Source organism: Astatotilapia calliptera, chromosome 10 (genome assembly GCF_964374335.1).
Source record: "Astatotilapia calliptera chromosome 10, fAstCal68.1, whole genome shotgun sequence".
Lineage (NCBI taxonomy): Eukaryota > Metazoa > Chordata > Actinopteri > Cichliformes > Cichlidae > Astatotilapia > Astatotilapia calliptera.
The window spans coordinates 17,610,668-17,626,691 of NC_137431.1; the positions used below are offsets into that span (position 1 = coordinate 17,610,668).

Below are 16,024 nucleotides of genomic sequence, written 5' to 3' on the forward strand. Positions count from 1 at the left end.
TGGTCAGAGACAATGTTTAAACTGGATGATTTATTGCCAGTGGCATATGTGTCATTGTATATGTGCCACTGCAGCTAACTAAAGCGAATCCTCTTGGCGCACAGGCATGGGTGTGTTGGTTTAGAAGGCTACTTTACGCACAATTGTGCCTAAATTAATCACTCAGAAATAAAAGAGGACTAAAACAAATATATAAATATGTATAGTTATTCTGTTGCTGTCTCCCTCTCCTGACTACACGTGTATTCTTGTTCACACCTACAATCCGAGCGCACCACCAAGCGCATGCAGCAAAACGGCGAGGCGGTGGTACCGGGTGGAGCTGTACCCGTGCTCCGCCCACCTTCGCTGATTGGGTTGAAAATTACCCCGGCTACCAACAACATGTGCATTTTTTTCTTACCCTCTCGCACTAAGCAACGCCCACACGGAGGACCGGGAAAGTCGCTTCAAACTGCAAAACACGCTGCTTGTTCTCAGACTAATCAGGAGACGAACGTGTTTGGAGAAGAGAGGCAGAGCACACCTTCATTAGAGCCGATGCTTGTTGTTATGCTTTTTTTTAAAACCCACCAAGGTATTAAAATAGATCGTGGCAGTCAGGTTACTAACTTAAGTCACTGAGTCTGTTCCCCCTTTTTTCTACCGTTTTTTTAATCTAAACTCATTCATTAACTTCACAGTGGTCTCGGAAACTGCTGAGTGAGCTCACTTGGTGCTTTGGGTGAACAGGTGGCGCAAGCTCCGGTACTCGTAATTTGTTATTACGCAGATAACGGAGTTAAGATACTTTACCGGACGTTAAGCATTTAATACCTGCATTGAAAGTGGGTGTAATTCGGACTGCGTATTATCCTCCCTTGTTAAAAGGGGACACTTGACAAGGGAGCTGTGATGCCTGTTGCAGACAGCGACATGGTAGTGGACAACGGGCACGGGTTATACGAGGGTAAAATTCCAAACAGTGCCGGGAATGAGAGTATCCTCCCGGCCTCCCTATGCAGTCCTGTAACGGACATCCTCAAGAACTTTTACCACACCAAACGGGTCGGGAACTACATGATCGGGAGGAAGCTGGGAGAAGGGTCGTTCGCCAAAGTTAGAGAAGGTCTCCATGCGTTAACAGGAGAAAAGGTAAGCGGACCGCAACAGACTGTATATATACTGTACATATATATATGTGTGTGTGTGTGTGTGTGTGTGTGTGTCATATATGTCATATATTTTATTTTTTAATCTATTTTGTGATGTCATGACATGTCATCTGGAATTAACAGTTAGCTTGACTCTTATAGTTCATTGCCTTTTTGTCATTTTAATGAATTTTCTTTTTAATTTGGACTGTGCCTCACCATTTATTGCGTCTGTAGTGGTTTTAAATTACATTTCAATGGACAGAATCAGATGCCATGCGTGCTTGGCAACGCATTCCTTTCGGCTGCATGTGAACAGTGGGAAAAGTTGTTTATATTGCGATGCAATCCGCCAATCCAGGACTTCCTAATTGGTGGTTCTCTCCTCAGAGAAAGTGATCAGCTCTTCTGATTGCGCTGCGCCTTTGTTAATTAGCGCATGCGGCGTCCCACCAGCAGCTGCTGAATGCCGAGTATAGGTTGTGCACAGCAGGAGCTCCTCTAGTGACAATATTTGCTAATTGTGCGTGAGAGAGACACAGTTATCTATGGGTGTTTGTCTCTTCTCCAACCCTGCGGATAACGCGTCGATCGCCCTGCGTTTCTGAACCTATGCTTTGTTTGCTGCTGCTGGTGATCTCACCGTATCCCCGCGGTGGGCGCGCTAGAGTGTGACAGGACCAGAGAAGAAAACTGCCGGGCCTATAAGAGAGCAGAGCTGCTACTTGAATATGAAATCTTGTCGTTGATAAATGGGCTTCAACCTCATTATGATTCCGCCATCGCAGGGGGGGGTTTGATACGGGCTACCATTGGCCACTGGTTGCCTTTGTCTCTTCAGGCTTTTTTGAGAAGGAGCCAAAAAATTTGCATATTAGAAAAACAAGTACGTCTCCTTTTTTTTCTTTCTTTCTTTTTTACTGTTCGCTCCTGCATTAAATGCATACCATTTCTATAGGTAATGCACAGGCTATAATTTGTCACTGAAAATTCCTAAATTTGCATATTAAAAATATTTCGGATCACACCCAGCTCCTCCCTTGCTGTAAAGCAAACGTTCCTCTCACCCACCCACTCACACTGTCTTTGTTGAGGATGATGCAAACGCTGGCAATCTCACATCCAAACACTCTCCCTCACTCATTTGAATGCAGGCGTCCAACAGGCGCTTGCGGGGTACAGGAGGGTAGTGAGTTTATTCAAGTACATGGGGGTGAAAAGGAAATGCATGAGGATTCCCAGATCCCCCCACCCCCACTTTTGTTTGTTTTACATTACTAGAAAGTCAAAGTAAATGCATGGAATTTAAAAAGCAGAAAAGGGGTATGGGGGTGAGAAGAGGCGAGAGATGGGGCTGTCATGGGCAGGCAGCTCAGGAGGTCATATGTGTGGTTTTTTTTTAATGTCTGTAACCCACTTTCCCCTCCATACCCCCCCCCCCCCCCCCCCACACACACACACACCACCCCCTTTCTGTCTGAGGGGCGCCTGATGATAAACAACCGAATCCCTCAATAGCCCCCAGGCAAGAGTGCACACCCCTCCCCCTCTATATCCCACCCCCTCCTCATATAGAGTAGCCAACTGTAAATACAGTGCCCACCCCACCCCATACATACCCTGCACTCCTTATTAGGAGTGTGTAAACACAGGCCATCTATTATCGTGACAGAACACTGCACACACACACATGCATGCACATACAGGCAGGTTTAATTAGCAGTTGTAAAAAGGTTTTCAGCACTGAATCAATTACCAGTCCTGAAAGGATGAAAGTAAAAATGAAAGACAAGCTGAAGGTCAGAAGAAAGAAAAAACACACACATATGCACACACTACCACTTTGGCCCTCACCATTTCATTAATGGATATGGTGATTAGGTTCACTTGTCATGCCTTTCCATGTCTGTGGGCTCTCCTTGAGATGATTTGTTGTGCGTGGTAGCCATGCTCTTGAACTCAGTCTAGACGGGATACAAGGAGACATGGATGAAATAGAGTAGATGGGTATGTTATTGAATGTAATTATCAATAAAACTGAAGGAGAGTCATTGAGTTAAAGGACATGTTCTGGGGCGTTCGTGAGGAGATTCTGTGGCTTTCCATCTGTATTTGTCTCAGCTTTTTGTGTGTTTGGCTGCAACTAAACCTAGACAAATGGGGGAATGTTAACTGTCCATTTGGCCTTGGTGCCTTCTCAGCATATAGGGTAACATATCCCAGTTTATGATGGTTCATTAACCCCTCCATGTCCACACACACACACACACACACACACACACACACACACACACACACACACACACACACACACACACACACACACTTCCCCCTCAGCTGCAGGGCCTTGTAGCTCTCCCACTAGTAACAGCTGTGAGGGAGAGGTCAGTTTTGAGTTACATACTCCGAGCAGCTCTTCACCTGTTACGCCTAGGCGCTCTGAAATCAGCACTGTGCTCCCTTCTCCATGGATACTATTCACAATATTGCATGCTGCACAGTTTACAAGGCCAACAATCGCTGTTAACTTAGTACTTTGTAAAATATAAATATAACCTCACCCTCCTCTCTCCTCCTGCATTTTCTTTTTCAGGTGGCGGTGAAGGTGATCGACAAGAGGAAGGCCAAGAAGGACTCATATGTTACCAAGAACCTTCGGAGAGAAGGTCACATCCAGCAGATGATCCGCCACCCCAACATCACTCAGCTGCTGGACATCTTGGAGACAGAGAACAGCTACTACCTGGTGATGGAGCTTTGTCCCGGTGGGAACCTCATGAACCACATCTACGACAAGAAACGCCTGGATGAGAGAGAGACGCAGAAGTACATCCGGCAGTTGGTGCTGGCTGTGGAGCACCTGCACAGGGCTGGTGTGGTTCACAGGTAACAAAACCAAAAACCCCAAAAACATTAGTATATAAGCATATAATTACTGTGCCATTCGATGTGGGTCAAAGTTAACTTTAAGACTTCTGGGTCAGACATGATCCTCTTTCCCAAAGTGTGGGTTAAGTCTTTCTTATGCACATGACTATTAATCCATGAAAGCAGATCTGTCTTCACAATAACTACATTGTAATAATTTAATGTTTTCCATTTAGGTGTGAAGAGCAAAAACATTACAGAAATGCAGTCACAGTATTGTTAATTCTAGGGTTTTCTCAAACATTTTATCAAAATCTATGTAAGATTTATGCACTGTTTCCCAAGGCTCTTGTGAGGAATAGTTTTAGTTATTTAGAGCCTGGGAACTGAATTTCTATCACAGTGAGATGGCCTCTGTGGATAACAGGATTTCTGCTACTGAGGAGGGATCTGAAGATACACAATAGACTATGAAAATTAAGCAGCATGACCCAAATTAGGAGGGGTTATGTCACGGTTCAAGAAGCAGGGGGTAGATTGTGTGATACTAAAGGTTATCTAATCATCTAATATAAGGTTATCTAATATAAACATGGACCTTTGTTTTACAGGGACCTCAAAATAGAAAACCTCCTACTGGATGAGCAGGACAACATAAAGCTTATAGGTAAGCCCCGATGCTCTCAGTGTTTTTTATGTGCACAAAACGTTATACAGAAATTCTGTACATGTATTCAGACATAAAAGAATCCACATGGAAAAGAGTAATGTTCCCTAAGCTCTCACCTAAGTGCTAACACCCCTGTGTTTCTTTAATGGGCAAGTTAAAATAATAAACCCACTCTCCCCACCACTCCTTTCCTTCAGATTTTGGCCTAAGTAACTGTGCTGGCATCTTGGGATACTCTGATCCCTTCAGCACCCAGTGTGGAAGTCCAGCTTACGCCGCCCCTGAGCTACTCTCTAGGAAAAAGTATGGACCAAAAGTGGATGTCTGGTCCATGTGAGTTTAAAGTTGTTTTAAGACATTTGATAATAAACATCAGTTTTATTTAATGAGTGCACAGAGAGCTGAAGTGTGTATTTGGGTCTTCCAGTGGTGTTAACATGTACGCAATGTTGACTGGGACACTCCCGTTCACCGTGGAGCCGTTCAGTCTTCGGGCGCTGCACCAGAAGATGGTGGACAAGGAGATGAACCCGCTACCTCCCACGCTGTCAACAGGTAAGGAATGAAAACACGACGGCACAAACCTGCTGTGTGAAGATAAAACGTAAAAGTGGAGGGTGAAGGAAATCTGACTGGTTGGCCTTCGGAATTTCGAAAAATGATTTTAAAAGCTGCTTACTTAAAACTAGAAGCAAAAGGATAAATAACTTGAGGCTTAGTGCCTTTGACATATTTAAGATTCTTTATGACATCTTATTTTAAACCCTTCAAAAAGAAGTTTTGTTTTCATTTATTCTGCTTAAATGCAGTTAAAAACCGAAAAGCAAAAAAGCAGAAAAACAGGTGACGGGCGGAGGGATGTACATTCATGCACATCATTGCACGCGACAGCAAGAAATTCTCGGTGATTTCACTAGTAACCTTTCCATCAGAGGCGAAAACATGATAACCTTTTGTGCCTCTTTATCAGGGATTAGGTGGCTCTTCCAGTGAAGACGCTGGCACAGATTCAGATTTTTTCTACAGTTTTTTCTTTTTGTTTCTTAAAACAAATGATTCACTTCCTGAGAGGTTTGGTCAATGTTTTTGTAGACTTTAGGAAACTAAAATTGTTCATAGGCTTGACTTTGCCTTAGAGTCACTAAATATAGTGTAAATGTCCTACACATATATTTAGATATAATTACACAGATAAATTCAAAGGTAGTTCCTCAGAAGCTTGCGTGTGTTGTGGAAAGGGTGTGCATAGGTATGACGGTGTCAAATTCATTTCACAATCTCTGCACTCGTTCTGCAGTCACTCCTTCACGGCACGTCAGAACAGTCGTTTGCATTTCGCTTATATGCAAACTAAGGGGCGATACCATAACTCACTTTTATAAGCACCTATTATACTATAACGACATGTATCTGACTTCGCAACTGGGTTCGTTACGAAACAATTTACTTAATAATGATAACTTTATCAGTTTCATCTATTTTGTTGTTGCATAAGCAGTTTCACTTTGCAGCGTTGGTAATTCAAAAGAATCTTGAACCTTAAGGATGTGGAGGAAGAGAGCCAAGTTTGTGGCCTGGGAATAAACACAATGATAACACAACATGTCGTAACATGTTTCAGCACCGAGAAAGCTGCTCCTGTTTTATGTGTTGATGAGCGTGCAGAAAGAATAACAATACACATTTTGATTTTTCTCGTTTCTCAGCTGCCATCTGTCTTCTGAAGAAGCTACTTGAGCCAGACCCCAACAAGCGTCCCAATATCCACCAGGTGATGGCTGACTCCTGGCTTCAGCTGGCCAATAAGAACACAGGGGCACCATACCTCAACAGGTAGATGTACACAGATTTAAATTGCTCTGAGTTTGTGTTTGTTGTAGTTTGCATTTAAAAGCTTAATTTGTCAAGCATTGTTAAATATTCCTTTTTTTTTTTTTGCGTTAAGGATCCACATTGAAGAAATCAACCACACAGTGTTGCTGCATATGACGGAGAAGATGGGCTACAAGCACAGTGAAGTTCTGAGCGCCGTCCTCACCAATCGCGCCTGCCACACTTTGGCGGTCTACTTCCTCCTCAACAAGAAAATGAAGAGACTCTCCAAAGAATACAGGGTATGTATATTCATATACTTTCCGGTTTGACGTCAGTGAGTAAAGTGAGTTTAGAGAGAAAAAAATATTTTAGTCACTTGCACATCCTTTTCCCAAGGAGTTTGTCATAGTAATATTTCAAAAGGACCAGGAGTGTTTTTCACACCAATAAACTGTTGTGACGGGATGACGCAAAGCATTTAGTCATCAACAACAAATGTTGCTTGTGTGTGTGTTAAGGAGATGCAGTTCCAAGAGAAAAAGAGAGGCGAAAAGCAGAAAAACGAATACTTCCAGACCCAGTGGAGGAAGCACGTCGATAAGCTGACCATACCCCCGAAACAGACGCCCGTCTACCTGGCTGTCAGCAAGGGGCCCAGCAAGGAGAAGAAGCACAGAACAGGTGAGGATTTGCACAGTTGAGTGCAAAAATAATGAAAACAACAATTAGGAAGCAGTTTTTTTTTAATGTTCACTTTATTTATTGTATCTATTTTATTTACTTTCATTCATACAGGGTAGGTTGACTGAGCATGCATGTTCTTGTACAGCAACCTGTTTCACACACACGTAGTTACCCAGTCATCCATCCATCCATCCACTGTTTGTCTGTTCGTCCATCCATCTAACCACCCACTCATCCATCTGAGAGGAAACATCCAGGACAACTTGCCAGTCACTCGTGGGGCAAACACAAACACTAAAATCTTAATCAGAAATTACTTAAGAGAGCATAGTGCAGAAGTAAGTTCATGATATAGAAATAACTGAACTGACTCAAGCTTGCAAGAGAGAGTTTAGCACACACCTAAACTCCCTTCTCACTTACCTTTAAGTGGTATTGAGAAATTACAGATTTGTCTTCTGTACCTTTGGCTTTACGTCTGCTGTCAGATCATTGTGTCTGTCAGGATCTTGTTAATGGCATACAGACAATGGCTACTCAGGCAGAGGTTTAAGAAAAGATGGGGTTCTCACTTTTTTAATGAATTTATTTTAATTTTCATTAAATATTACAGTAAAAACAATGTTTCACAAAAGCTAAAGTGCTTCTAATTTCATCCTCAGGTTTACTGCGTGCCATAACTGGTGGGCATCGTAATTCACCTCTGGCACCTCCGGGCACAGTTGCTTCTTCCTCCATGGAGTACCTAGAGATCCACCCTCTATTCCCCAACACGCCACAGCAACGAAGGCGCCTGGCCACCCTTCCGCAAGTCAACACGAGCCCAGAACACAACATTCCCGCTCCTCCCGCGCCGTCGCCGATTGGCATGCATTCCTTCGGCTCGCTCGCCAAAGCTGAACAAATCGAAGACACCCCATCTTCGCCCTGGTACAAGCTGACTAACGGGACCCTATCCCCTCCCCGCCACGTCTCCGCCTTCCAGCCTGACTCCTCTTACTTGAAAAAAGCCACAATCCCCAGTCCGCCCGTCCTCATTGTCAATCCACAGCCCAAGAAGAGCACCTCGACAGATTGGTGTGGTTCTTCTGACACTAGTGGTAGCCCTCCCAGCACTATAGGAAGTCCCCCAGGGAGCTCAGCTTTTAGCCCTCCAAAGTCTGCTTTCAGTCCCCTCAATCCTACCTCAGCTTTTAGTCCTCCTTCCAGCAGCGGTAGCAGCGATCCCGAGAGCCCAACGCATCGCAGCAAATTCCCCTCGATGGGAATCGGACAGATCCTAAAGAAGAAGGTCCAGCTGCAGCCATTTACATTTCGGCCAGAACAAGTCATCGAGGAAGTCGTGTCCCCTCCTCCCTACCCCATGCAGACTCTCCTCTGTGCTTCAGGTGCACTAAAGACCCTCTGCTGAGTTATAAGATGATTTAAAAAAAAAAAAAAAAGTTGGACTGAACTCGATGCCCCTTTCAACATTTTTATGTTGGGAGAGGTCTTCCAGAGCGGCCTTTTGAACTGTGAACTGTCCCTTTATTGCGACTGAGCCACTTTTCATGACAGACTTATTTAAAAAAAAAAAAAAAAGAAAAGGTGGTGAGAATATAAAATGTATTACCTCTTGTTACAACACTTATTATGTAATGTGAGAAGTGACACTGAGGAGATAAGATCTGAACGGATCCATGAGCAATGACTAAATCTCTCTGTGTCCTAAATACGGAATGGACATGGGACATTGTGTAATATGAGCCTTGCCAATAACAATTGTACACACACACAAGCACACACATGAGTACACACTGAACGATGTATTATAGACCAACTTAGAGATACTCTCTTATGTAACATTGGTGTAACTGGTTACTAATTGAGCCGCAAACTGATTCACACCAGCTAACAGACCCCAACTTTTACCCTAACCCTGATTTTACATGTATAAATGTTTTGTCTCTGTGAAAACTCTGTATAATAGCCACTGACATCCAGTCAGCCGGCACTATGTCCTATGCTGACCGGATGAAGAAGCTCACTGCACTATTCTTGAAAACCAAAACGTATACTTAGAACGGTGTTTAACATCTTTTACCTCACTGCATTTATTCATGCATTAAATGTGGAACGGCAGTCGGTTGTGACATGCTTGTGTGGATCGTGTCACAGTGTAGCAGTGTGTAAGTGTTGCCATTAGAATCAACACACTAAAATAGCCGTAGGTTGCAAGAGCAGAAGCATATTCTCACTTTTATATAAACGTCCTCATAAACCTTCACTCAGCACTGAACTTTTTTATCCACAAGTGTTGCTTCACCTCTAAGACTCACAGGGAATCTGTAAAAGTCTTGACTTTCTCACAGCAGGATATGCCTGTTCCTAGTCAGTTTGTAATAAAAAATAAATAAAAGAAAAAAGAATAGAGCATCAAAAGCCTTATGAAACAGATCAACCTCACCACAGGTTGAGTGTATGAAAGTGGAAAGAACTGCTACTAGGATCATCTGCGGAAATAATTCACTTCCTTTTGTCTTAACGCTGTAGTTTGTGCAATAGTCTTAAGTGTTAACTGCAATGATGAGTATTTGCCAAGAGCTCTGAGACATGTGAAAAATGTTCCTGTAAATAACAGTGCAGCTCCTGTGTTCCTGTTGCTTACTCCGTTCTGTATGAACAGAAGTTTAAGACGTTTATCTGAGCCGACACTGTCACAAATTAGTTGCCTGTACAAAACAAAGGGGGAAAAAACGAACAACAAAAAAAAAGGCTTCCACGGGCACACGAGGCTTCTCACTGTTAAAATACTGTAGAATCTCTTCATGTCCAAATGAAAAGTTGCATGAGTCAAACTTGTGTTGTCAGCATTTGAAATTATGTCTTTGTACCTTTTTTCTGGTTGATACTGAGATTGATACGGACTTGGGTGGGGGGTGTCTTTTTTTAAGATTTTGTAAAGGATGGTTTTGTTTGAGTGTCAAGAGATTTCTATGCTGTATAAAGTATTTTAAATATTTATAAGGAATCCTTTATGTGTCTGTCTAGTTCTTTAAACGCACCTGCATGCTGTCTGGCTTCATTCTTGCACGTCACATGTTCACATGGCTCATCTGAGACGTATTGAAAATATGCAAACTTTTAATTATGATCATTAAGTAATAATATGGTACTCAACAGAATCCAATATTCTTGCTAATTTATGTACACTTTACCTAAAGTCTGACATCTATACTTCATCCTTAAAGCTCTCATCTCCTGGAGGACTTGATGACGATGTGTGAAAGGATTTATGTTACTGAATGTGCCACTTATCTCACATACCATATGCATTTCCCACGAAACACCTATGAGAGGTTAAAAAAAAAAAAAGCATGACACTCCCATGCAACAGCTGAATGATCCTTGGTTTGGCTACATGCACACACACACACACACACTCACACATACACTACAAGCCCTTCCTTCTCACGAACACATACGTTATAGACACTAATCTACTCAGCTGTGCCTCCCTAAACCTCTCTGGGTGACGCTGCCCTGTCGAGACACAGAAGGGGGATCACCAGAGCTTTGAGACAAACAAGCACATGCACAGGACACCACAAACAGGGCTGTCCGATTAAATCAGCGTGGCTAAGCTGATAAAAGCAGAGGGGCAAGAGGAGCCCTCAAATATGTTAAAGCCAGAGCCTTTTGTTTATCGCCGACAGGCCAACGGTTACTCAAAATCCCTGGTTGATCTGGTGACATAAACAAGCTCTGACCAGGAATACTACGCATGAAGGATATTACTGCACACAGACAGATAATATCATAAAATATAGTTTAGTGTTGCTGCGGTAATTGTGTAATTTACCATTAACTGATAAAGTCAAGGACCCAAAAAGGCGCCGCTTTTGACTAAACACGTATTGTTTCCAGAAAGTGAGGTGAGAGATTGTGGTGGTGAAGGACATGTTGTAACAGTTTCTACCTCTTATTTCAGCAAAATCGATGAATCACGTTTACGGCAAAATAAACCGTGGCTGTAACCGAATGCACGAAAACCTTTGCCCATTTCCCGAACGCAAGCATTTGCTTTTTTCTGGTGTCAATATGAATCTCACACGTTGTTGGCTGAACAAAATACAGTCAAAACCATAAACATTTGAAGGGCAATGCAATTTGCTTCACTTCAAATCCACTTTAAAGGACTGAAACCAATTACCGGTAAGATATAACTGAAGTGTAGACCTGTAGCTTTAGTTCAAGGGGCTTAAATGATATTAACATTTAATATATTTATGAATTAGAGCAATTTTTCTTAACATAGTATCTGCATTTCCTGAGGCTCCAAAGTAATTAGATAAATGACTCAGCAGTGGTTTGGTGGCCAGGTGTGGCCTTGTTATTTCATTAAAAATTCTACAAAGTAAAAGCTCTGGAGGGCAATTTTGTTTCGTTAACTGTTCACAGGAATTTAGGAAGTAAAGGACGCTTTCAGTGGGATGAAGAAAAGAAAACACACCTAGGGCAATTTAACTACATTGTAACTACCTAGAATAGCATGGAATTATTGGCATAGATAAAACCTCTTCACAGCATGTAGCAGAGTGTAAAACACTGTCACAGAGGTACATGTAACCTGGTCGAAGTCTACGATCAAGTGATGCTTTAATAAATTTAGCATTACCATCGTTAACAGTAGAAAGATAAAATTAGTAGTCGATGGGAGACCTCTAAAAAGACGCACAAACAGATGTTGTAACACTCATTATGGGGGATGGTTATTATGTGACTTTTAATGATTTATTTAAAATAGTTTTTTTTTTCAGGGTGAAATAATTCACACTCCAATCCACAAAGGGTCAAGTGTATAAAGGCTAAAATATATACATACTTTTACTTACATCTTTTAATATATAGAGCTGAATGCATTTTAATTTGACAATCATTCCACCCTGGAAAAAGAACTGTTCAAAACAAATCATGAAAAAAAGCTCAAATTTAGGAGTGACATTCATACCTGCGATTGAATATAAAGGTCTAACCACAACAATCCTTTTTGTTTAATATACAATATAATATGCACCAAGAAGCCCTAATAGCTGCTGTAAAAAAATAATCGTTAAGTGGAGTAGAAACAGTTAGTCAACATTAACTCATCCAGACCAGCTCATTTGCAGTTTTCTCATCTGTTTTTCTGCTTGGAGATCTTACATCTGTTGATTCAAGTTCTGAAAAGTGAGCAACTCACATTACACTAACAGCTCTAACAGTCGCTAAAAAAACAATCCTGCTGAACTGGAAAGATGGACAGAAACCTTTCAGTATTTCAACGGCACCACTCTGAATACATTTGCAAGACAAAAGGCATTAAAAACAAATAACATAGCTTCTCTCAAATAGATATTGGATACTGTTTATCAAAGTCATTTTTCTTGCCTGACTACTTCTGCCATTGCACCAGTGACATAAATACCACCATTTCCCACATCCCCAGTGCCTGGGTGCATGCACCACCTCATAGCCTGTCATCTACCACTTGTATCATAGTAATCTGAATTGTGACACCCATTTTAAATGGTAAACGGTAAACGGCCTGTATTTGTATAGCGCTTTACTTAGTCCCTAAGAACCCCAAAGCGCTTTACACTACATTCAGTCATTCACCCATTCACACACAGGTGATGGCAAGCTACATTGTAGCCACAGCTGCCCTGGGGCGCACTGACATAACATACTGTGCAAACGTCTTTAGACAACACTTTCTTCTTTATATTTTGTAAGGAAAATAGGAAAAAGGAGCTGTGACTTATTGAAATGTGTGAACACACATGGAAATGCAGCATGTAAGGTGAAAAGAGAGTTTGTAAAATTTTAACAAGCTTAAAATTCAAAATGACGATCTTTATTCTTCAACACTGAAATGCTGCCCCAAACCATGACAGAGCCTCCACACTGTTTCACAGGTAGCTGTAGACACTCACTGTTGTACCTCACTAGTGAACTACATGTTGATGAAAATTTAACCCTAAAATCTTACATTTGAATTCATCACTCCATAAGACCTTTTTGAAAGAATGCACACAGCTCAAATAAGTTATGGGAACATTTCAACCCTACATCTGATAGCAATGAATGAAATATTGAACTTGCTACCTCTGATCTCTTCATCAAGATAAAACTAGACTCAAACTTTCATACAATGTCTTATCTTTAAAATTGAACTTAAAATTTCTACTGCCTTTATTTGTATTGGAAACTTTTATACTGGAATATGAAAATTCTAAATATCAAATATTTATAGTTTCCCTCCAAATATCATGTCACATTTGACCTCTGACCTCACTTTAACTTTTCACACCTGCCTTTCTTTCAAGTTTACCTCAAAATCTTGTAAGAAAATCTTGTCAAGACAAAAAGAATTCTAGATAAATTAAAACCAATAAATAAATATGTTCAAAATTATTATTATAAGTATATTAAATTCAATTTTAAGAGGACAAATAACAAAATCTTGCACTTTCCACTTGTTTTTACTGCACTGCAAACTTAATGTTTAACAAGAAGGCAGAAAACAAAATAAATGTATTTAAACTACAATACTATTCCCTTAAAAGTAAACCCCGTCCTCTTGGAGTGCTTCTTGTTTTGGTTTTTTGTATTTTCCACACATTATCAACTGTTTCTAAGCTGACTGAGCTGAGCCAGTGATGTGACCCGATTAGACCTTTCTTTATCTACTGAAGACAAAACTCAGGGCGGGAAAACCCAGAAACAAACAGCAACTGAAGATAATGCATGGCAAGAAACTCAGCATTTGGTGTCCATCATTTTCAGACTGACCAGAGTTGTTTCTCAAATTACTGTTCAGTCTGCGAAAATGGCTGTAAAGTGTTATTGCAACATGTCCATTATTGTGGTGAACAGAGGCAAAAAACCCAGTATCATCCAAATATTGGAGGACCAGACTGTGAGTCCCTATGTAACTTTGAGGAAAATGATTTTTAACCTCTCACATTTTCAAGGTTGAACAATTTATGCAAAGAATAGCAGAGTTTTAATAAAAGTATTTGGTGAGTTGAAGCTTCAGACTGCGTTTTGTAAGAATCTGACTATAGAGCCATTAATCTATGTAGTCTCAGGAAGCATTATTGGAAAAACGGATTATTATTCAAATCAATCTGCGTATAAAAGGATCAAGTAGCAATAACAAGCTTGTGATAAACACCCCACCAACATATGAATGGAGCATAAGTGGATATTTTTATCACTTTAGAGGAATGCTAACATTGCAGCTTGTTACATATCATTACATTTATAAATATGAAGACATTGTAACACTTCTTCTTGTTGTCTGGTTACACAGCAGATACCGAAATTGAATTTAATAAAACCCTATCCTGCCAGATTTAGAACAGAAGTTGAACAATTGTGACTTTGCTGTCAATATTCAAAATTGTGCATGATTAATAATTCTCTTTGGAAAAAAAAGAATTCTGATTAGTCAGATGGCTGGCATCCTTTTAATGTGTGGCCAAACTGACCACTTACTGTCCAGCAGGAATTTAGTTTTGTCAGTCTGTTGAGGCTTAGGTCCTGATGACACTAATCCCTTTTTCAGCCCCCTGCTCGTCACATATACAGATAGACACACGCACACACTCTCACCAGGGTGTCACTGGCAAAGGGACGAGGCTTTGTGTCTGAGAAAAACAGACGATTAACCTGCTACACACACCAGGGATGTTTGCACATAGACAACCTGAACATCCAGGTCCAGCCACACAGACCAGTGCAGCCTCCCTCAGCAGCGCTCACACCAGCAGAGGAGGAGGAGGAGGAAGAGGAGGAGAGAGTGAGAGGCAGCTAGACTACCTGGCAGCCACGGTTGTACACAAAGACTTAGGGGGAAATAAACAAGCAGATGTTTCTAATGAAGTAGGAGGCTTTGTTTGAGCACTCAGAGGGGATTGGGGTTATTCCGTCAGACGAGTCACCGACTGGTCGGTTATATAGTTCCATCACAGACACAGAGGAAGGTCATCAACCTTGAGAGGGCAGAGACGTTTTATTAGTTAATCTGAACTGGGTGAAGTTGAACAAAGACCTAAGATCATCCTACATTTGGGAACCTCCCAGATGAAGACGTTTATTAACCGACCTTCCAACAAATCTGTGGGAAACAAAGACAAAGATGGCTCCAGACTGTCTCCATGACTTAAATGTAAAAAAAAAAAGAAAAAAAAAAAAAAGATTCTGTTCAAGCATACTGTTGGTCAGTCCACCACGCTGGAAAAGTAGGGGCAATCAGCCACGGCAAAAGTCCAGTGGGATATTTAATTTATTTTTTAATAATTATCTGTTTATTACATCATCATTATTATTATTATTTATTAAACAATATTTTTAAAGCACTCAGTGTTAGGAGGCACAGTGAACATGCACAGTTTTGTGTAAAATGAAGGGTTAAACCAGGAAATGGTCCAAAACCAGCTGTGAGCAACTGGTGGGGTGTGGTCCCTTTGTCGGAGGAAAACCAAATACCAGGATAGGAAAAGGCAGAAACGAGGATTAAATAAAGTCATCTATTGCGCAGGTTGAAAAAAATAGTACAGATATAATGTTTTCAATGTTTTCCTTAACAAAACATCTGACACACAACCATCTCATTACCACTCTCACCCTCATCCCTCAAGTATTATCAGAACCAAATTACAAGAAGCATCATTTAATGCTCTCAAAACCAATAAAACTGAAACATTTGCCTTCTCACAAGATAATCCTTTTCTATCCATCGAAAAAAAACCAAACATATTTTCAAAGTTGGCACAGGTGGCACTCCCTGAGATATTTTTTCCTCTCCAAAAACAAGATCAGAAATTCA

At 41.1% G+C, this 16,024-nt stretch overlaps 1 protein-coding gene and 1 long non-coding RNA gene across 2 annotated transcripts; one reads left to right on the forward strand and one right to left on the reverse strand.

Moving 5' to 3' along the window:
• The first annotated feature begins 410 nt into the window (after nucleotides 1-410).
• hunk (hormonally up-regulated Neu-associated kinase) lies at nucleotides 411-10,180 on the forward strand. Its single transcript, XM_026182687.2, has 9 exons — nucleotides 411-1,134; nucleotides 3,727-4,019; nucleotides 4,613-4,668; nucleotides 4,869-5,004; nucleotides 5,099-5,226; nucleotides 6,378-6,504; nucleotides 6,617-6,785; nucleotides 7,005-7,167; nucleotides 7,833-10,180. Exons 1-9 carry the CDS (start codon nucleotides 895-897, stop codon nucleotides 8,579-8,581), a joined length of 2,061 nt encoding a protein of 686 aa, XP_026038472.1. The 5' UTR covers nucleotides 411-894; the 3' UTR covers nucleotides 8,582-10,180.
• On the reverse strand, nucleotides 2,829-3,836 carry LOC145431406 (uncharacterized). The gene is made up of 2 exons (XR_013911713.1): nucleotides 3,695-3,836; nucleotides 2,829-3,097 (listed from the first exon to the last, which is right to left on the reverse strand). It is a non-coding gene; the product is annotated as an uncharacterized LOC145431406 (long non-coding RNA).
• Nucleotides 10,181-16,024: the final 5,844 nt, after the last annotated feature.